Genomic DNA, 23,672 nt, shown 5'->3' on the forward strand with positions numbered 1-23,672 from the left:
AGACCAACTCCTAAACATCATTAAACAAAACCAAATCACTTAGAGTTTAAAGTAGTAATTTATGTCATACTGGATACCTGTTCCTCTTCACTGGTGGCAGCTATGTATCCTATGATGCTCTGTATTTCTTCATGTGTTCCACCTTTGCTTAGGAAATATTTGATCAGTCCATACAGGGATGTCCTTATTGTTCTCAGGTCATCAGGAGCCAAATCACTGTCTTTACAGCCACTCCTACACACCAACAGACAAGAAAAGCAACTCAAGCAAGTGCTCCATGATTCAGTAATAGCTATTTGGTTGTGCTGGTTTGGAATTTTTCGTGTACCTTGATATTACGGCACAAGCTGTTTCTACTGAAGTAAGGCAACTGAGCAGCAATAACTAATAGCAGATGAGTCTTACCAAGCCTATAAAAAAGGCCCTGAAATGTAGACTTCTGATCTGAATACAGGTCAGGTCTTCAGCTTCCTACCTCGCACCCTCTAGCCAATCTTCCCCAATTACATAATTATATTCATAAGCAGATAAATTGTTGCAAGTCTATCACCAAGATTGAAATCTAAATTTCCAAATTCCTAAAAATAAAAATCTACTTCAAATGCTACAAGTATATAAAAGAACCAAGTGTCTTAAAACAATGGACATCCTCTCTTTTCATAAAGGCTATCATCTACGACTTAATTTGCATTGTTGATAACAAGTCCTTTAATTTAATAATTTTAATTACTTTTCCAAGCCATTTCCAGTATCATTGGCATAAATTTTATATAATCCCATCATAAAAGTCAAGGATTAGTAATAAGTAAAGCGGAAAAACATTAATGCAATTTTGAAAATGAAATGAACAACTAAAAGCCAGACTGTAGCTTTCTTTTCTCACTAGGACAAGTGGGGGCATAGGGTCAAAGACATGGACATGACACAACAGCTACACACAACAAAGGAGGAGGAGTTAGAAGAGGTAAAACTCATACCCATAATAAACCCTGAGTGTGTCTAGAAGAAATTGTACTCCATACTTCTTTCTGAAGAGCCTTCTGCTGTCTTTGATGATTGTAGAAAGATATTGTATATGCCCTACAATATAAAGCTTCCTGTTAGAACCTGGATAAAGATTTATGTCAAGTGAGAAGTTCTGTGTCTTTGTGCAGTTACCCAAGTCCAAGAGCTCACCAATTCTGAAGGGGAAGTCCCCACTGTTCCAGATGCTGAAGTCAAAAAGTAAGTATTGATACATCTGTTGCAAAAGCTGCATGTTCTTTTCTACTGAGACTTGCTCTATCAACAGCTGTACAGCCATCAGTACGTTCACATCCATTAAGTTGCTTGGCACCTTTCAAAATAACACCATGTTTTAATACTCAGAAAATGAAGAGTTTCTTAAGATATATATATATTTTTTTTTTTTTTTAAAAAAATGAAGATTTTCTCTTCTATAGAAAGTCTGCATTTATTAAAGCAATAAAATACATGCAAACCAGTCTAGTTTGAAAAAAACATACAATACAGTATCTATAACCAAAAAAAGAACAGGAAATAAAGACAAAACACCATGTTTCACTTTGTAGACCAAGATCAACTCCTTATATCTTCTTGGTTTCAGAAATATGAGAAAGAAGAGCATAGATTAAGTAAATGTTTGAGAGAAGCCTTGCACCCTGTGCAAATTAAAAATGTTTCAAAGTAATCAGGACTTCATTCATAACACTCATTACTACGGGTTGTTTCTCAGACTTGCTCACCTTCTGTAACAAGGCTCCTAGGGTGGCAACTCCATGGGAGTGAATCATATTTTCTTGATTAACATGATGCCTCTGAATAAAGTGTTTTATCACCAAGATGAAAGTTGCAACAACATTCTTCTCCAGCCGTGCTTCTGCAAAACAGAACAGTAGCAAAAGCCTCATGGTTGATTGTTGGACAGTGGGGGAAAAGTAAGATGAAGTGTTTATATTCGTCACTATTTCCTGAACTTCCTAACTCCTGATGCATTATTTCCATAGCTGTAGGCTGTCTTTAGACTTTTTTCCAATGAAGAATCAGTCTTTCCTTGCCCCTCCAGAACAAAGTGACCCAGTTGCTTCATCTATCTGGCTGTAGCAGAGACAAACAGACTTCTCTCCTTTCAGTTACAGACTTTTGCATATGCTGCAGTTATTCTTCCTCTGTAGTTGCAAAGTCACACTTTCTAGACATATATCAAAATTGGGGGGGGGGGGAATATACTGGTATAGATATTTATTCCACCATTTCAAATTCAAAACAAAAATGTTCTTTCCCCCCTTGCAAACCTTGGTTTCCAGGGTTTTCTGACAAAAAGTTCATTTCCATTCTATATTAGTAGAGGATTTTTTTTCTTTTGTTTTAAATCTGTCGTTAAAGCTTCCTTCTAATTTTCTTGATTTGTCTCTGTGGACATTTTCCTAAGAAAATGAAAGTTTAACTGAAGTCTACACAGCACTGTTCTGATACTGCAAAGTTTTTGTGTGGCTGCCTGACCCAGCGTTCATGTTGCAGGAAAGCTCCTCCTATTGATATTAGCAGGTTTTACATAAAAAATGATTTCTCAAAATAATAAGAACAAATTTTTCAGACTAGAAATGAAAATAACTGCATATTTTGACACTAATATAAGAGTAAATCATTAAAAGAAAAGTAATGCTATCAAATACATTTATATTTGCAATACATTATTAGGTTAATTTTACATAGTGCTGAACTGCTGGCATTCAGTAACCATATCATATAAGAAACAGGAACAGTCTGTCAGCTTTACATTGCTACTTTGAAAAACCAGCATGTAATAGAATGGCTGTCATTCACAGGAAGATTTTTAATTAAAATCAAGCTTAAGAACAATTTCATCTCAACTGTAGTTTTCTACCTGATGCCTTTGTGGATGCCAATACCACCCAGTCGCCCTCTACAGGAGTCACTACTTCTGGAGGTGGTAGAGTTTCCCCTTCAGACTTCTCAGGCACTTGTCCACCAAGGAAACTGATCTGCTCCAGCAATGGAAACAGCACATTTATTCCACCAATGCAGTTGATCATATCCTAAATCAAGAGAAATGGGAGAAAAAGGTCACTATAAATAACATCCTCTGAACTACATAACCAAAATTCACTCTACATGCAAGGAACCTTATGAACTCACAAATCAGTTTCATGTCACTTTGAAACTGGTATAAAATACTGAATTTAACAAGAGAATTGCTGTAGTTCTAGGCATTGTAGTTACACATGCTTGTTCTTGCTCTGAAAGTGTATTTTTGCATTTCCTTCCACCTCCCCTCAACTAAACAACGTGGGAACCCGAACGATACAACTATTGGACACAATCTTCTATTAAACATATCTGAAAAACAGAGAGAAACATATTTTTCTGTTACCTAAGTTACTTGCAGCAAGCAGAAAGGAGACTATGTATCTGTGTTTTAATCCTATTCCTGCAAGATTTCAACTTCAGACAATTAAAAAAAATCGAGTTTGATTTTTTAAAGTAACTTTACATAAACCTCAATTCTAATCCCCCTTTTTAGAATTCAAGTCTCCTAAGATACGTTTTATTTCCATTCCTCTCAAACAGGGGTAGCACAACACTTCAAATAAAACTCCCTCTGGTAAGGTATAACATATTCAAATCACAAGATTCCTAGAAGTGATTCCAAATGTCACTTAAAAAAAATCTGGGTCTCAGATAGTAACCAGAAAGCTAGCCAGAGATACTTGTTCACCTGCCCAGCTTAGTCCAATGAAAACTACTGTGACCTAAAAGTTTTAAAAGCCAAATAAAAACAACGTTCTGTAAGTCAGTCTATTAATGCAAGATATTACTCTCCCTTCCCGGAAATGTTGGAGAGAAGTGGAGAAAAACATTCTTTTTGCCTCCATCATGTTCCAGTTTTTCAATTGTTACTCTATTACATGTGTCTTTATGATGTTCCTTTCCCAGTCCAGGTATCCTCATGTTTATTAAGGTGAATTTAATGATAATTGAACAGGAAATAAGAAAGATTTTTAAATCTGCAAAATTTATCTCATGGATGAAACTTTCTAGTTAGCTGGGCAAAACAAGAACCACCACATTTTTGAAAGTTGAAAAAAACAAAATTTATTTGAACCTAAAGCCAGCAGTAGCTTTAACTCCTTTCAGGCTGTAACTATCTCCTTATGAGCTCCTCCTGATCAGTGTCACATTTTATCCCTCCTCAAGAGGGTGCCAAATCCCATCGTGTTTGTTAATGAAGTCCAACTATTTTTTTAAGACTCGTACTTTCAATATGCTTTCCCACAAAGCTAGAGATATAAACCACCCTCACCCACCCCTCTTCCCACTACTGGGGATAAGGACAACAAACTGCATTTTTTTCAAAGTATTCATACCATAGCAAAGTTAACTAGCTTAACTAGCAAGCATATTTGAATTTTCTTAACATTAATCTTCACAAGTTAGAGCATATGCACAGCATTCATACATTTACCTTCGTTTACCTTTTCTTTTCTTGTAAGAAAAGATCATCTACAGAACAGAATTGGATACATTCCATCTAAATTAAAATACCTTTTATCATGTCAATGTTTCTAGACCAAGCTACTTTGCTGCAAATTAGTTGACTTTCTCATACACAGTGAGAAGCTTGACTTTAATTTTTGATGTTAATATGTGCTAATGATTAGGGAACTAATAAGCAAACAAGTAGAGGAAAATATTCATTAAGCTGGGGTGCACTTCACAGTGAGTTTCAAGTCTATAGTATAAAGTCAGACCTGAACTGTCAGTCTTAGAAAAGAGCTGATCAACCAGAAGAACATATGGACTCCCTAAGTGTTGGGTGAGAAGGAAGAGAACAAACAAAGAAAAAACACAGATAGGACAGTTTTGCTATAATAGAATGTTTGAGCAAGAGACTAGAAACTGATTTAGCCAGAAAATGTAAAATTTTAAGCACCAATACTAAAGAAACAGTAGTACCGTTATTATAAATGCTGGCAAAAGTTAAACAAAGATGATTCATATGGCCCATAAGAATCAGATAACCCAAATGTATCCACCAACGAGGAAAAAAATTTGCAGAGACATATAATAAAAAAAAATAAAAAAAATATATAAAAATATATATATATTATATATATATATAATATAAAAAAAAATATAGCAGAGACAAAATAAAGTAGAACTCTTCAATGAATCTTTGGTATTTACTTTGAAGAAACTCTTTTATACTGTGAAATCGTATAGTCCTGCCAATCCCAAACTAAAAGTAATTAAGATAACTGGATGAAATTCTCTTTAAACGCTAGCTGATTATTTTAATATTTTAATATCACCCTTGATTTCTTCTTTCAATACACAACATGCACTGAACAGACCATGAAGATTTGAGTCAGCTACCACAACATTTCTTAATGTATTATCTAATGTATTAATTATATTATATAATAAATAATAATTAATGTATTAACTTAATGTATTATCTTAATGTATTATCTACAACATTAAGAGCAGCAACCCTTGTAAATTCTCATTAAAGGTAATGCAACACTACTCCAGCTACAGCATTAGCCTATTAATTGTCATTACAAAACCTATCTGTATCAGTTAAATGTCATTGGCATTATGAGAGTAACTTCCAGCATTCCAAAAAGTAGTCATACATGTTCACCTAACATCACGTTTACATCAGGCTTTGCGGGCTCAGTATGCATTTACCTTGATGTCCCAGTTCACTACTTTGTTTCCAGTTAGTCTTCCATGTAAGAGATTAGCAGACAGGTCAAGACAAATTGGATTTCTGCAGGCCTGTTAAACAAATTAAAAGGCTATGGTATTATTTAGGAAACAAGTTACAGATGCTTCAACATCAAATAAGGTTTCTAAGTTATGTATAATATGTTTCAGAAAGTTTGTGCCACTGTGTTGATAGTAAAGTATTTAAACAACTTAGGACCCCTGGAATATAATTTATGTTATCTTAGATGTGACATTCACAATTGCACACGATAATTTTGTCCTTTTGCCAAACAAGGATAACACCTTTTACCCCTGCATGAGACAACAGTTTAAGAAAGCTCTCACTGCTCTGCATCTTTCCTTAACCACAGCATAAAAATGGTATATTCACTTGTTCTAATGAAACAGCGATAGCAAAACAAAAAGGAACATCTAGAACAAGTTTTGAAATTACTGCAGATTATGTAAACAAAATAAAATTACCTATCATGTCATACCTTTGGTGTGTAATGAAGCAACACCTTACTGGGGAGGTCTGCTACTTCAGACTCTTGAGATTTCCATGGAGTTAAGCAGTTTGGACCTATAAAATAAATGTACATAATTATTAGTTTTCATTTTTAAGAGTCCACTGGATATTAATGTTGAATTACACAATTTTTATACTACTATTCTTTGTTGTAACCTTTGGCTGGACACCCAAAACATACTTACATACTTGAAACATTCTTTGAAGTAATCTTATGACCTAAGTCATTCATTCAATACAGTCTGCTTAAAATGAAATACATGTTCTTGATGAAATGCTAAATAAAATGCTATATAAAGAGATTTTATTTTGTACAAACAGCTATGTTTCTGTCTTTAAAAACACCTGTCTCATACTTGCCACCAATCCATTTGTCATCAAGCCCAAATGACCGAACAGTGAGTAATCTTCAAAACAGCTTTGTTTAGTAACAGAAAATACTTCATTTAAATGCAAGTACTTCCATGCTTATCTCTGCGGGTCATTATGGAACTTATTACCTTAACACCTTACACCGTAAGACATAGCTTACCAGAATATATATTTTAAATCACCCCTAAATAGATTGATTTTTGTGGAAAAAATCCTCAAGCAATATATCACCTCAATGGTTTAACAACAGCAATACTTTAAAGAGTCTCAACTGTAAACACACATGTAGGCAAATAGTAGGAAATATTAAGAACTTAACAGTGAACATATTACATACAATTTTTAATTTTGGCAGGTCTGTACATATAAATAGATGAGCTTCAGTAAACCTAACATTTCAAATAAAACTAAAAATACTTAGAATTCCGTTTTGAGCTTATATGTTGTAAGTCCCTCTTCGATAACCCGTTTAGGTTAGCTCTGCAACTCTTCTGGATTTTCACTTCATCATTATGTGTATGTATAGAGCAAAGCTCAGTGTGATACTTCCATAACTCACCGATTTTGTTCCACTAAAACGAGTACAATCACCGCTTACCTGCTAAATACAATGCTTTCACCTGAGGGGGTTGCAGTGCTTCATGAAAGATGATAACTGATCCAAGGTGTCCCTCCAAAGATGTTGGACATCCCCATTCACTATCCTGAGTCCCTGCTGAGATCATCTTGGTGATGAGCTCCGGTTTTGCAAGCATTCCACCCCAACTTCCTGGAGACAGAATGCCCCCAAGTGACGTACGATGGGGCATGATAGGGGAGGAAAAAGGTGGGTCTGGTATCTGAGATGGAGGAGGAGTTGTTGTTCTTTGGCCAGCTGAACCAATGCAGCAAGAAGTAAAAGGCTGGAGAGTCAGGCATGGAAAAAAAAAAAAAAAAAAAAAAGAGAGAGACTGTAAATCTAAGCTCCTTCTCCCCCCCACCCCAACAGTTTACAAAGCAAATCTGAAGACTCTCTCTGGCAAACCTGAACTAAATAACTTATATCAAGCGTAGCAAGTTCTGGCATTTCCTGGAGAATCAGTAATCCAGCACAGTAGAAAAAGAGCATGCACTCTCCATAACAGCAGAATGCTCCTTCTACAATCAAAAGCAAATTTGGTAACCTCAGCTGTTGCGTAACAAAAAAAGCTGGCAGGAGCAGAGCCAGGAAGGATGGCACCCTGGTAAGATACCCTGGTAGACATTCCTCTTCTGGATTATATTTGGATATATTCTTTGGATATATTCTTCTGGATTATATTTGAAAATACTAGCCCCAGCATATGTGCTACTGTATTCTTCTCGTACCAGTTACTCCACTCAAAGAGATGCTCTCACGGGGAGGCTTACCTGCCTAACATTTAGCTACCTTACTTATAGTGCTTATTCTACAACTGAGACAAAATCCAGAGTTTTATCTTGCAATAGAAATAACATTTACTTGTCATTCTTTAATGTTGTACTGATTTTACCATGACTATGTCCAATTTAAATGTTTACTAAAATTTGTCACAATACTTAAATATCAAATGAGGACTTAGAAAAAGTAGAAGAATGGTCAGTATTGTACCCCGGTTTAAAAATGATTTGTTCCACACAAAGAATGGACAATGCTTTCAAAGAAAATTGAACATGCTATGTACTCATTTTGATGGCTACTGTGTTTTCAGGTTAAATACATACACATTTTAAAATTTTAAGTTAGATTAGCTGCACGCACGCTGCTTATCCAGCTAACAAAGCAGGTGCAAGACTAGCCTATATTATGGGGACACACAGAAAATACAAATGAGTGACTGATGGAAAAAAGAGAATATTTCTCAGTGAGCACTACCACACTAATCCTACTTGCAGAGGTGACTATTCATCATAAATTATGTCAGTATGTCTGACAACACCCCCGCTCCCCCCCCCATCTAACCAAGGTAAATTCTTTTTTAGTTTTGTTTTTAAACTGAGATGACTACACAAGCATTACTTATTGGTTAGTTATACATACTCACCAATTTGATGTTCCGGACACTGACCAAAGTTGAACATAAACTTATTAGCAATACGCTAAACTATCATAAACTCTTACTCAAATTCCATATTAAAAAGAGGCCAATTATGTTCTCATTCTTCTATGAGAGTTCATCAGGACAGGAGAATGACACAGAAGGTGAACTTACTTCATTCATGGCAGGGAATCGAAGTGGAGCAGAGATCTTCTGCTGTCCATTGACATAGATGTATACAAGGCTCTGACCAAAGGGCCTCTTTCCAGGCATGTGTACAATAGTTATGTTGTGCTGGTTAATAAAATAATTAAAACATTATTAAAAAGTACTGCATGAAAATGACAGAATCACAGAAGTGACTGTACAGAACTATTTAACTTCATCCCTACTAATCTGGTGAGGAAAACATTTAAGAAACTGCTTTGGAAAATAAATCCAAAGTATAAACAAGAAGATAACACCAGCTGTCAACTGCTTCCATTTTCAAGTAGTTTACTTTTTAACAGGTTTTTGGAAGAAAAGAGGTATAGCTCTTACATGATAATGCACATCAGTCCTTAAATATGGGAATAGAAAAAGGCAAGGCTTAAACACAGTAGTGTGCACTCAGCACCACAGCCAATATGCTTGTTTTAATTCAATATAAAAAATCTGCACGTTAAAAAAACTCCATTAAAAAAAACCCACACCTCTATAAAAAACATTGCTAATCATCAGCTTATCAATAACAATGGTCATAACAATATAGTCATAATTTTTTTTAATCAACCACTAATATATGTGGAAAGTGCTTGTATTATTTGAGTTTAATTATTTGCATAAGATCAAAACTAAGTATGATAAAAATAGACCTTATAGACCTTTTATAAAACCACCAAAAAACCCACAAACTTGTGACTTCTGAGCTAACAGTACTGTCCTAAACAGTGTTTTTCAGTATCAAATCTTACCCAGAGCGAGTCAAAAAAACAGTGGTCTGGAAGCATCACTGTCGTATATTCCCTCTTTGTGCAAACTGCAACCACCAATACCCCAGAGCACGTAATAAAGGCTTCAAAACCCATACCGCTTCCCGTAAAAAAGCTATAGAAAGACAACAAAACACACAGTCAAGGACTTACTTCATCAAACCTATTGTAAGTCGCCTAACAGTATTTTCATTAGGAGAGAAGCAACTCAAGCTGTTTGTCGCTGCTCACTTATTTACTATTTGACTAGTTATCACTTTTGTTCCAAAGAACAAGACACAGAACTACAAGGAAGGGAAGTGTTGTTTAAGGATTTTTTTTTCTTAACACGTGATTATCTATCAGCAAGAACCTTAATGCAAAATAAGTGTAGTCATTGTTATATACCTTATTTCACTCAGTATAATGAAGATCAGCTGTCAGCAGCTATCTATAAACAAGCCCTGCAAGCATAGGCTTGTCTTGAGAAATCTTTATTTTTTTAAGTGCTTGAATACGAAAAATATAAATTGTGAAGTGCTATCAAAGCCTGTAATTCCAGGCAAAGGCATTATTTACAGTACTGTCAGATATCTATCAATATTAAACACAAAAGTGTCATGAATATTATACAGAATCTCAGCAGATGTAAGCTGTCTTACAACTAAACACCATAAAATTTAGCAGTTAAATAAATTTTTAATGATTTTAATTCAATTATGTGTTTAGCATTTTAAGCTGACACTGGAATTTTAAATATTTCTTTGTATTAATTTCAATACAGAATATGTAAGTTCATTACTGACAATATCAGTGCCCTATAACAAAAACACATCAATATTGCCCTATAATGAAGCTACAGATTCTGTACTGAAATTATACAGAGCTTGAAATATCTGGCATAATTTCTTCAAAATTGTACATAAAATGATATACAAACAGCCAGTTATTGGTATAGCAGCATCACATAGAAAAGAAGCTGTAAGTAGACTTAATTTTTTTTTTTTTTTTTTTTTTTAAACTTTGTAGTGTAATTCCACCGTGGTTTTCTAGGACCACAGTCTATTTAAGATCTTCAGTGGAACACACTGACAAACTGGAAACAGTGTTATGACAGTTCATCAGGTGGCACCCTTCATCAGGGCTCTGCTATATAAATACTCCTGACGTTCCTATTAAACATTTGTACCCAGATAGTTAACCCACACTTATAACTATCAAGAACAAACCATGCCAATGTCTACTATTTAAACTGATGAAGGTGCCCTTTTCGTTGCTCTCTCATATGAAACGGATTCCACTGTCTTTGTAGAAAACAGGGGGAAGACCATTTGGGGGTGTTTTGTTGTTGCTGTTGTTTCTAAGCTATGTACCTTAAAAACATGATTCAGAGTTGTGGATAATGAAACTGCAGACAAGAACTACAGATAAGAAAGCAGTGTAATTGAGAAACTACATGCTTATTTCTTAACACAGCCTGGCTGTGGTGACAAATGATATTGCTCCCTTTCACAAACTAACCAAACTAAGTGCTATATACTGCATACTATGAAGAAGAGAATAAGTACGGCATGTAATAGGGTGCCATGTGCCACAGGGAACAGATGACCTAGATTTATGCTGCTGAAGTCATTACGGTAACCATACCTATAGAGTTGCTTCCGCTTGCCGTTTTTGCTAGTTGTGCTAGGGTCCACCTGGTCCTGGTCAAGGCAGAGCCAAGCACTGAAAGAAAACGCAGAGCCCGGCCACTTCTGAATTGATGGAACTGCAATTCCTGCCATACTGTGATACAAGTTGAAATACTGCAAGGCACTTGCCATGCCTTGCTTCCGGGCCATTGCCAGAATGGCTCGCATCACTGGAACAACGTAAGGGTGAGCCCGCCTTGCTTCCTCAGTCCTCAGGAGCCGTATTAGCTGAAGCAATTCTTCTGATCCCATTGACTGGCTCCCCAAAGAGCCCAGAAGGGCAATCAGGTTCTCTGCACAAGTACAGTGGAGTGCAGAATGGGAATTTAATGTCTCAATGATACGGATGACCATGTTTGCATTGACACACGTGGCACGACTCTGTCTGTTAATACAGCAGATCTGCCTCAACCAATTTGAGATGAAAATCTGCAGGTCATGTGACTCTAGCTCTGGAAGCCACTGGATAAGCAGCAATAATGGCTGGACATTACTAATGCCTAATATCCCAACAGCCATGTGGTCACCTTCAACAGCCTGAAAAACAGCAGAAAAATCAGATATGAAATACAATAAAAATAGAAGTACTGCTGAAGAGACATAAGCATTTTAGACAGCATTCTAAGAAAGCATATCTCACCATATTCATGAGTTCTTCTAGTAATTCCCGTGAGGGTTGACCCAGCGATTTTAGTACCTCATATATATGTGCATAACCAATTCTCTCCTTGAAGACCTCCTGAGGATAAAAATCTAAGTCTCAATAAAAAATGAAAGGGACACAAATTGTTCTTCTACTGCAACAAGTTTAACACAATATTAGATACAAAATTATTAGGATGCAAGAATAATATTTTACAGGCTAGAAATCCTTCTGTTAATAAGCCCATTTTACTATACCTAGCATGCTGCAAGAAAGAAGGATTTCACTGCAGCATGCAGAAAAATAAAAGATCAAAATTACATTTTAGTAATTACCTATACAAAAATATAATTGCTTTGGTATACTCAAAATGTTAAGTCTATCACAAAATACCAATAGCCTTATTTTTTAAACACAAACTACAGCATGAAATAGAGTGGTTATGTTGAGAATTTTAAGTATCCAGATATTTTTGGGGTGAAAGATTTTCCTAGACCAGCTTGATTAAAAGTCACCCATCCTAAACACTTCAAAAATTAGAAAAGTGTTCCAGGAAAGTTTTCGTGAAAAATGAATCACTTTTACGTGAAAGAAAAAATAAATCAAGCTGCAAAATCCAAAATGTAGTACCTTTTTTTTTTTTTTTTTTTTTTTTAACTTAGTAAACAGGTAACATCATACAAAATGCATATTCTTCTCCCCACTGTATTCTACACTGAAATTAAAACAGATGGATGAGTCTGCCAGCAGAAACGATACAATTGCTTAAGCAAATATGCAACGAAAAAAATATATGCTGCAGTGGAAGCACAGGTGAAAAGTTTAGTGACCTTTGTGAATTAGTCAGTTCCCAACCCCACCATACAACTTTTCCCAGGCTTCCCAGAGACAGTGGAGATATGAGTACTCTGAGTTACGCTTTGGAGGAGCCTAATTTACTACCTTGTCATTTCTCACTCAGACTGTACTGCAAGTAGCAACCAAATCAGGTGATTTCCGCTCTTTCTTTGGCCTGCACTGTGTAGTCATACCCCTTTCCCTGTGCCAAGAATCATTCAACAAGGTGAATCTAACAGACTAAGCAATCTAAAAATAAATCCACTTCTCTGCAGCCTCAGCTTCCAGTCAGATTCACAAACTAACCATTGCCTATCTATTTATTTAACCACAAGAGTAACTACAAAGGAAAGGCAGGGTAATGGCAAGACCACCATTTAGACAGCAGTATGGTCCTGGATTAAAGACCCGATAAAGCTACGACACATACTCCTGCCTGAAGCTATATTCTGCAAATACTCATTAATTCTATCCCAGATATTCATGGGACAAGTAATGATGTACTCCCTTTGCAAAAGCTCCAAATACCATTAGTGCTCCATTTTTCCAGTTTTGATATCAAGATATCTCAGAATCCAGCCATTAGAAACAAATAAAAAGATAAGGGATGCCAATCAGCTGCTCCTATCTGGCAGAAATTAGCAGACACAAGTTGCTCATCTTAATTAGCAAGAGCCCTTATCAAGAATTTTTCAATAAAAATGCTAACTGGAGACAACATCAGGAGGTCTATTGCAAGTAGACCTCTGCATATGTACCGTTACCTTAGCAGCTGGAGACTTGAGCATTACTGCTGTGAGGGCTTGAATGGTTGATACCGCCAAGCAGTCTAGGTGTCCCTGAAACACCTGAAAGTAGCAGGTACAGAAGTTACATACAACTGTGCAAAGACCATTCTATTCCAAAATCTATACCATGCCCTCCTGCCAGGATGAAAACCAAGAGTTTACTAACATGCTCCAAAAATCATCTCCCCACCAATAAAGATTTCATAACCCCCACCGCCTACAAGAAAGATTGTATTAACAATAGACAGTACTTCAGGAGGAAGAGAGAAGCATTCACAAAACTCATTGCACTGCAAATATTCTGATGGACAAACAGGTTTTCCTCATGCGGCTAATGGACAACCTCAAGAGGGAGGGAGGAAAACAAATTAAGAAGTTTCTTCTAAGGTGTGTGTGTGCTGCTTGACAATCCATCAGGTATGTGCATTTCATACAAAGTGTTTTATTTAACATCTAAGTCCCTATATACCAATGGAACCCACACACAAATTATAAGAGATTAGTCACACCAGAACAGTAAGGTGGCTTCCTCATCCATATCCTCATCTCACTGCTTAACATCTCCGTTTCCCATTTCAAGTGATCTTTTTTTGCTGTTTCTTTTTCCCTCTAATTTTTGTTTATGGTGGTATCTCTATTCTTGTTTTAAGGTCAAAAAAATCATAGCACCATCTCATGTCCATCAGTGAACCTAGAGCAAAACTGTGCAAACATACTCAGTTTCATTATCCCTGAAATATTAAACTGCATATCAGAAATATTTTGAAAATGAAGTGTCAAGAATCCGTTAGATGTGAAGAAACCGTTAGATGTGAAGAAACATTTACATGCAGTTAGTCTTGCACTGAGTTTCTAAAAAAGCCAAACGCATTAGTTAGAATCGCCATTTGTGGATTACCACACTTTGTACTTAGCATCCTTACATTTTTCATCGGAATAAATTATTCTACTACAAAATTAATATAACAATTTCCATCTGGTACTTTCCACAACATTATGGGAAAATTAAAGCAACAGGCTATTCCTACCTCCCTGATTCAGCCTGTCCATTGTTTTGTGAACATCTGTTCTTGATGACAAGCACAGAATCAGGACATCAAATACAACCACTGAGATTCACAAACAAGGCCCCAGAATCCAAAACACCACAGTGCTGAGACAAAGAAGCAAAAAAGAGGAAAGGGAAGGAAAAAAATCACCACCAGGTTGATAGAATTTAGATTCCATTCATGTACTTCACCTTTTAAAAATGCATAACTGATGCTCAATTTATTGAAATATCTGCAACGTGAAGCAGATAAATAAAACTGAAGTTGAATTCAATCAGGAAAATTACTTTCCACAGACAGAAAATACTGATGGCTGCAGCAACACAAGGATTGCTGCGAAAGGCTTAAAGAGGATCATTAAGGTGAAGCACAGGAACCAATTTTCCTGTCTTTGTGTCTCAACCTCAACTGAAGCAAAATACAGATTAGGTAGGTACCTGGTCCTCATTCATTTCTGTCAGTAATTTGTTGGCAAGGTCTTTTTCACTCTTGTCTGCCACTTTATTGTTAGCATTTAAAAACAGCTGTTAGAAACAGAGACAAGAATAATGGAAATAATTGCATTAAACAGTTACCTCCAGCCAAACCTGCGGAGGCTGCCCTGGATTTGTGTTTAACATACAAGTGAGTTCTCACACTGGTGAGATGCAACCCTCCATTAACATTAGTCTTCTGTTAATTCTTAGAACACTGAAGATTACACTGTATTTTTGCTGGACACTAACTGCACTTTTTTTTCCAGAATTAGATGAAAGTATGTAATCACTAAGACAAGGAAACAGACCTATCTAGAAGTTAACAGTGGTCAACAGCTTAGCAACTGATTTCATTTACTGTACGCAACATGATGAAAATTTACTTTTAAGAAATAAAGACAACAATGGAACTTCGGCAAAGAAATGGATACAGGTGCCTCACTGGTGCCCACTTATGTCTCATCCTAGATGAAGGCTGAAGATATCTAGACAAAATATTTAAATTGTCAAACAGCAACAGCAGTAGAATTTCTGAGGCACATAAGCGTCAGGACAGGAAGACAGGTAAAAAATCTCTGCTTTTATTTTAAGGATCTGACAAGTTGTAAATAAAACATATACCTATAATGGATTTTCAGTATAAACTGCTCTGTGTATAGCAGATAGATTCCTCCCCTCTCCACCTGAATTTGCAAGTTTAAAACTCACTCAAGTATCTTCATAATCCACTGCAGTCACTGTGTGTGTATAGGTCAGTCATAATCTAATCAGGACTAAAACCTCTCTTCTGTTTTTACATTCTAAAGAGATGTGTTAAATATTCCACGATCAAAATGTTTTTAAAAACCTTTTAAAAACAAAACAAACAACAACCACCAAAAAAAAAAAACCACTTTCCTTCAGTGGGTAAACACTAAGCATTCCCCATTTTTTCCTCATACATTTTCTTCCATTACCTACTAGGCATTCTCTCCATAGAGGAGCAACCTAGGAAATCAGCTTCCATAAAAAAGGGTAAACAAAAGGAAGACACTCGAGATACTACTTTGACTTACGTAGGCGTGAAAGCACATAGAAATACAAGTCAGTTTCAAAAGTACATGACAGTCAAGAGCACTTAATACTTCAGAATTACTACAATACATCTCAGAGGGTTATAGCATTAACAAGTGCAAATAAGGACATTAAACAAAAGGAAATGCAGACATGCAAAAAAAGACAATTTTTTCAGATGGGTTACTTTAATTCTGACAATACATGTCAAAAGTCTTCTATGTAAAAACTGTTCAAACAATAATCACACGTTTTCAACCAGGCATACTGCTAGAGGTAACTGTGCTTTGCCCATAGTCTGATCTCCAAGAGAATTTAATCAAAGAGAAAATATTTAGGACCTACGAGCAACTAGTTAAACGTCTTAGGATAGAATGAGTCCCTTCTGATACCTCTTAAAATACAGTCCCTCTTCTTGGATATCACAGGCAAAAGGTGACATTCAGATCACCAAAACTTAACTGAGTAATTTTGAAAAGCTCTTATGCTGATCTCTAATCCTAGAGCATAGTTAAGGGAAAACAATTTGTCCATAAGGCTTAAAACCAGCAAATGTGGGAAAAAAAGATTTAAATTTTAGAAGACTGATGAACAGCAAATGATTTTAAAGTATGGCTAGAAGTATGGGCTTGAATACCTCAAGTTGAGATACCTATAGCAGAAACAGTGGTATGGATTTTCTTTAACCCTCCTTTCCTTTCCATGAAAGTTTCTCTCTCTTCAAATCTGCTGAAGATCCAATAGATTCCTGAGTTTCATATCTGTGTCTGGACTCTCCTGCTATCTGACACAGAGCTGCAGAACTGTGTTTTACACAGCTTGCTAACGAATCCAGTAGCAAGATCTTCATGCGCAGGGAAGAAAAAAAATTAAAATCTAGAAATAGGGTCTTCTTCCTCCAGTAACAAGGGGAAATCCTAATTCCAATACTAAATTCATCTTTGCCATTTGATGTTCAAACAGTGTAGAGATACACTGGAAAATAAAACATCTTTCCCACATCCACCCCCCTTCCCATTTATCATCCTTGGGGATATTTTCACTAAAAAAAGTTTATAAAAATACTATGTAGTAACCTGGCAGCATTGATACCCAATTCATCACAGTAGCATGTAAGACTATCACAGGATAAAAACTCCAAAATGCCTATCTTATGACAGACATACAGGCAGAGTAGAAATGAAAGGAACAATCAAGAAAAAAAGCAAGCATTCCTGCTTTCCTAAATTATAAATCCCACTTGTTTACATGAAAGCAGGAACAAAGCCAGAATCTCCATGAACAGGTAAATGTTTCACTGCTTGATGATTTAAGAAGAAACTAGGAAAGAAGTTTCTTACAGAGTACAAGGTCAGTATAAAAATAGGCACAGATACCCAAACACAGTAGGAGAATGGAAAGGTAAAAAACTGTTTTCAGCAAAAGATGAAAAACAAACAAAAAACACAAACACTGTTAAAAACATTTCAAGTAAATTAGCATTCTGCCACTGACTGTAAGTACAGTTAAATCATAATCCAAACAGTTTTTTCATACATTGCTGAATATGAAGAGGGAAATGAAATCTACAGAGGAATCAGTGGAAGACACTGGCTTGCAAATTCTGGGATCCCATCTGGGATTGAGATTAATAAACATTTTTGTAAACACTAGACTCTATGTAGGAGAAGAACAAATCTAAGAACATTTCTAACAGCTTGAGCAGTGCCTATAAAGGTCTTTTTGCTCAGAAGAACTCAAAATAAATATTTTTAATAAGACAAACAAGAAATCTACTTCATTAGCAAAAAATGATTAGACCAACTTAGATCTTTCAGATCTTTCACAGTATTTATGGCTCTAACCAAACCAAAGTTTTACTTCCAGCATGTAGACACTATAAAGATCACATCTTATTTAGAAGGAGTATATAAATGTAATTAATTTAACTGCAACATTACAAAACTGGTTTTGTTAAAAAACACAGATAAGGGAAAATTTACCTTGCAGTTCTGCAACAGTCGAATGAGATGCTCAAAGCAGTTACTGTTAAGGAAAATTGCCTGCAGAACAGGCCTATCTGTGCAGTCTAACATGGCTGTGATGGTATCTACAAAATTAAAACAGAACTGCCATCAAAAACAAAATACTTCCCAAATCCATTAAGCTTTTTTTTTTTTTTTTTTTATCTGTTACCTTTGGAACACAATCAGAAATGGTACATAATAAACGTGAAAAAGTTTTACAACAAACTATACGTCATATATTCTTTGATCAAAAGATATGTACATTTTAAGCACAGAGCACTAGAAGCTACACATTTTGACACTATAAAAAAATCACATAACCTACCATATCTGGAGAAAAATTCATCTACATAATATCTTGGATTGTTCTGGGGCTCTGTTTAAAGACTGCCATTTGTAAGTACCTAACCAGCATGTCTTTTTTTTTTTTAAAGCACAGAAATACTAGCTTCCTCATCAAGCAGTTTCTCTGTATTCTACAGCAGCTTTTCATTGTTAGCATTTGTTGCCTTAATACTACTCCAGTTTTCTTGGAAGTTTTGGGGAAGGAAATAGCTATACTTATACTTGCCACTCTGAACAACAAAGTGGAGAGAGGAAAAAATAAAAGAACACAAATCCTGAATGCTTATCTTATTAATCCTCTAATGACTTAGTACCAACTGTTTAAGACCATCATCTCTGGCCAGTGTTTATAGTAATGCCATTTGAAAAGCAAACTATCACAAAATGGACATCACGTGGGTATTTTTTTTTAACAGACCCTCCTTACTCTGCAGTTATGAAGACCATCAGCTGTTGCCTAGCAAAAAAAATTTCAACAGAGACTGGCAGTCCATGAACCTTGACACTCTGGTTAAATATGAATGTGAAATAGAGTATGTCTAAAGTAACATCAAGAAGAAGAAACGTTTGAAATTTTTCAGTTGCATAGCAAAGTAAACATTTATTTGTAGAGCATCCAGTTATATTAGTATTGTGATTGAATCATTACTTGTTTCTGAGTTATTAAGAGAAGTTTAAAGGAACTGCACGATTGGTTACTCACTCAGCATTTGGATCTGTAGAGCTATGAACCTGCTCTCCCACTGCCTACATCGCCTTGAATTAGGTAAAGCTGAATGGTCTGAATTAAGCAGCTTGAAATAGTTCTCCAATATTGTACTGGTCTCCACTTGCCGCTGGTCAGAACTGCTGGTAAGAAGGATATGGACAACTTCTGTCAGGCACTTCAGAGTAAGCTCTGCCTTTCTGCTCACTTCCTCAGGACTCCCATCATCCCAGTTGTCACAGTCTGCTAAAACACGCATCAAGACTTCCATGGTAGCGGGAGATACTGCTTGAAGAGCATTCCTCTGAAACCCATGGGGAAAAAAAATTAAGGATGAAAAACAACTCAAATGGAAACTGCTGGTTTGAAAATACCTCAATCATACAACGTGATATTGTGTGTAATTTATGCACTGTAATTGTTAGGTAAATATGAAACTTTCTGCTTGGATTACATTGATGGCTACAGATGAAATGTGACCCGTCTTGTCCACTTAACTAGGCCTTCTTTTTCAAAAGAGAATACTTAAAGGAAAAAGGAAACCTTATTTAAACTGATGTCAAAATGCTTATAAAGTAGCCTTGATAACCTCCTAGTATTACATAAACTTTAATTTGAAACTTCATTTTAGGCCTGTGTTTTCACACCAACTCCCTGCACCTCCTACTGAAACGCACAAGGAAATAAGCTAGATGTATTCCATGTGATGATATAAAATTTACGTCTTTATAACTAAACTTTCTACCTGCAAAGTAATATATTTTTTTATGATACAAAAATATTATAGTAAGTTCTTATGAACATGTAGTTATAGATACCAACTGCTATTTGAAAAAAGAACCTAGCTTTTATCATTTAGATACTATTGCACAGAATGGCCTCACATTTCACAAGATTAACAACTAATTCATAGTGAGCAAATTCTTCTTGATTATGGGGGTATGTATAAGCTTTTAACAATGAAAAGGAGGTTGAAGACTTCAGCAGCTGAAAAAAATTTAGAACATCCTTACCTGACCACCAGCCACAATAGCTCCAAAGAGATGTAGCAGGCAACATTTCAGGCTTTCCTTGAGATGTTCACTTTCTTGAAAGCATTCTGATTGGAATAAATAAAAAGTACAAGGCTTCCTTATTTTGGTCACACAAATTATACAAAGTTTTTGTTCCCCCCCACCTCTCAAAAAAACAGGAATAATAAGAAATAAGCTCCCCTGCTCCTTGTCACCATGCAAACTTAAAATTCAACTATATAATCTCCACTTTTTTCACGTAAGTCACAGACACAAATGCACCCGTTTCAGCATTATCAGAAGAACATGACAACACTACATTTATCAGCAATTCACAGAGCCAAAGCTTCAACTCGCATAAAACGTGTTTCAGGAAGCCTGACAGACCTACAGAGGTACAGCAACTGCACCAAAATGGAAAATAAGCCCCTTTTTTTGAGGGCTATTTACTGTTGAGGACATGCTAATACACAAAGCAGTGAGGATACGCTAACACAACACTCATAGTAGCTGCAACTGAAACCAGGAAGGATTGTTTTATTTGGAATTACCCATTGTAAAACATTAGTAACTTCTAAGATAAAAATAGTAATGACTTGGGTTTCTAAAAACTGAGATTCCAAACAAAAAACAGAAATTGAAAATGTAAGAATTCCATATTCATTAAAATAATAATGTAACTTTTAAGACAATTACGAGTTACCAGTAAGAAATATTTCTATATATACTGAAAGTATAAGTCTTCTTTTAAAAGAAAATTGCACAGTTATTTTTAAAACCTGGTCTTGAAAGGAAACAAAGCCCACTACTTCCTTGACTTTATAGCCTCTGAATCTTTTGGGGAGCTTGAGACAAATTAAAATCATTAGTCGAATGTGGAAAATCATGAGCTTGAGTAGACCAGAAAAAATTTTTAGTACTGCCATGGTAGTAAGGTCCTAAGCACATGCTCAACAATTTAAATAAATGGAAAAGTTGAGAATTCACAGAATCAACCCTATTAAACCACAGTAGGCACTGAAAGAAGCCCGAAAAAAAAAAAGCCAGGCTTTCAAAGACAAGTACAGATGGCAAGATGGTGCTGCCCAGAGCAAAAAGCAAGAAAAAGCAACTCAATTCATTCAGCCTCAGAAAGCAAGACGCTTTTATATTTATCAGACCATCTTTGGGGAATGGAACTTAGAATTGCTAACTTCACTCCTTCAAAGATGAACATTTTCAAACATGCTGCTGATAATACTTACGATAAAAGAAAGGGACAAACTCAACCGTGAGAGAAGCCGGTTTATACTTCTGTCTGCTCTTTTCAACTGTACTTAGGATACGTCTGAAATTACATTTAAAAAAGATATGACACTTTGTTTGTAATTTATTACTTTATGACTTCATCATAGAGAATCCTGCCAAAAATCAAAAGTTTTGCCTGCAGGTCCTAAAAATAGTAAAAAGTATTTCACCCTGAAAAAATGATTCACAGCTAACCATGAGTTTACTGTTCCACTCTTTTGAAAAATGTACTGTTTTACTATATTGTTTGGTCAAAAACAAAAAAAAAAAACAACATCAAGTCCTATTTAGTCTTTGCTTATTGTAACTAAGTCATCAGCTGAACTGCCAAAGTTCTTAACCATGCAATTTGAAACGGGGACAAAACATTATTATGAGTTCATTATGAGAGGTAGGGAGAACAAATTAAAGGGAATTAATTCTACCAATACACTTATAAACTTCTTTTCAAAGATGCAACGTATTTATACTGTGATCTTCAAAAATTTCTTTTGCTGTAATTCAACTGCTTTCACCTACCCCTTTCCCTCTGGCTTCCTTGTTCCAACAGTTTTGAGAAGTGAGCAAATTTTTGAAAGGAAAAAGCAATGGAAAGAGCTTCACATTGGTCAGTTACAAACAAATTCAAAACAAAATGTGAGATATATAACCTCATTAAAAAAAAAAAACCTCTAAACTGTCAGAAAATACATGTAATCTTTGAAATGTACCTAAACCACATCCAGTTTCAGAAAATATAACACTTTTCTACAATGTGGTTATACTGATTCATTGTAATATTCTGTACCTTCATTGAATGCGAAGTCAATGTTTTTGAGTACTTATATTCTCCCTAATATAACATGAGATGTGCTGGCATTACCTATGCTACATCTGAAAACAGCTTAGCAGTACTTTGTCAGGCCATACATGAGAACTGGTGTCAATCTGTACTTTGTTCTAAAAGAGAAAAATACTCATTTTGCACAAAAATACCAGAAGTTGTGATCCTTACATTCTCCTTAAAACTTCGTGAACAGCAATTCAAGCTGTTGTGGGGAAAAAAAAAAAAAAAAAAAAGACAGTATTACTAGCTTTAGTATTACTTGTTTTATCTAACCTAGTACTAAATAGTGCTAGATTAAACGTTGGACTAGTTAGTCATAGAATCATTCAGGTTGGAAAAAAACTCTATGATCATGACTCTACTGTGAAGGACCTTCTCCTAAAACCTGCAGTCCATGAAGTGTTATAACATACTACATGTTGCCAGCTACAAAGAAACCCCAGCAACCAAGGTACATCACTCTGTATGATCTCCACTCTGTACGTGTGGAGTCAGAAGTGACTTGTCGCACAAATGCAGCCCAGTTCTACAGAATGTAAGCTGTGAAAAGGGACCCTACATTTTACAAGGCTAGGTAACACGAGACGTGATCTTTCTATGCCTTCAATTATTTCCATGAATAAGTCCAATATTCATTATGCATATCAAAAGGTTCCTGATAGAAATAAAACTAAGGAACTAAAGGAAGAGCAGCTCTGAATGATAGCAGCAAGGAACAATCAACAACTCCAAGACTTGTACACACAGCAGAAAAACTTCTTGATTATAGTGTGGAAGACCACGTATGTTTAACGTTATTGTAATAAATTTGGTACTAATAAGGGAGAATTTTGCATGAAAAATCTCATAGGAATTTTTAACAGTGAGGCTCTGAAGAGCCAGTTACAGCAGAAAGTGAATCACTAACAGCTTCTAAGAGGAGGGCCTGAGCCTAGAATGACAGAAATTAATCTCAGAAAGACCATTTCCTGGCTCTCTACCCACCTTTCAAAATGACTCAGAGCTCAGTTTTACCACTGAATGGAACAGAATATACCAGCACTGACAACTCTGGTGGCACTGAAGTTCAGTTTGAAGAGTGCCTGCTCAATGATGTTTAATTTGGTAAAAAAAATAAAAAAATCATTAACTCTATTCTCAAGTGTGCATCTTTGAAAAAAACTAACACAGCATCAAAACAAATGCTTATGACTATCAACTCAAACAGCTGTAAAATGCAACAGCACAATAACTGGGCGCACAACTACATTTTATTTTAGTTTGACATAAGGCAGCAGTAGTTCCGTTAGAAACCTAATATATATATTTTATCTGCAGTTATAAAACACA

General features: G+C 35.7%; 1 protein-coding gene across 2 annotated transcripts in view; it reads right to left on the reverse strand.

Moving 5' to 3' along the window:
* Positions 1 to 23,672, reverse strand: part of NBEAL1 (neurobeachin like 1) — an 81,681-nt gene that overhangs the window by 33,059 nt on the left and 24,950 nt on the right. The window contains exons 7-24 of one of the 2 annotated variants that reach the window (XM_035571946.2): positions 21,475 to 21,557; positions 20,231 to 20,316; positions 19,215 to 19,521; positions 18,143 to 18,249; positions 15,069 to 15,155; positions 13,559 to 13,642; positions 11,955 to 12,053; positions 11,271 to 11,851; positions 9,627 to 9,759; positions 8,848 to 8,967; positions 7,236 to 7,539; positions 6,234 to 6,319; positions 5,716 to 5,805; positions 2,888 to 3,059; positions 1,746 to 1,879; positions 1,177 to 1,336; positions 978 to 1,080; positions 78 to 234 (exon numbers count right to left, since the gene is read on the reverse strand). In XM_035571946.2, the coding sequence (XP_035427839.1) occupies positions 78 to 234; positions 978 to 1,080; positions 1,177 to 1,336; positions 1,746 to 1,879; positions 2,888 to 3,059; positions 5,716 to 5,805; positions 6,234 to 6,319; positions 7,236 to 7,539; positions 8,848 to 8,967; positions 9,627 to 9,759; positions 11,271 to 11,851; positions 11,955 to 12,053; positions 13,559 to 13,642; positions 15,069 to 15,155; positions 18,143 to 18,249; positions 19,215 to 19,521; positions 20,231 to 20,316; positions 21,475 to 21,557 (2,893 nt within the window). The remainder of the gene's footprint in view (positions 1 to 77; positions 235 to 977; positions 1,081 to 1,176; positions 1,337 to 1,745; positions 1,880 to 2,887; positions 3,060 to 5,715; positions 5,806 to 6,233; positions 6,320 to 7,235; positions 7,540 to 8,847; positions 8,968 to 9,626; positions 9,760 to 11,270; positions 11,852 to 11,954; positions 12,054 to 13,558; positions 13,643 to 15,068; positions 15,156 to 18,142; positions 18,250 to 19,214; positions 19,522 to 20,230; positions 20,317 to 21,474; positions 21,558 to 23,672) is intronic. The other variant, XM_050711716.1, reaches the window with a different exon arrangement.

Source organism: Cygnus atratus, chromosome 6, assembly GCF_013377495.2.
Source record: "Cygnus atratus isolate AKBS03 ecotype Queensland, Australia chromosome 6, CAtr_DNAZoo_HiC_assembly, whole genome shotgun sequence".
In the NCBI taxonomy this organism is placed as follows: domain Eukaryota; kingdom Metazoa; phylum Chordata; class Aves; order Anseriformes; family Anatidae; genus Cygnus; species Cygnus atratus.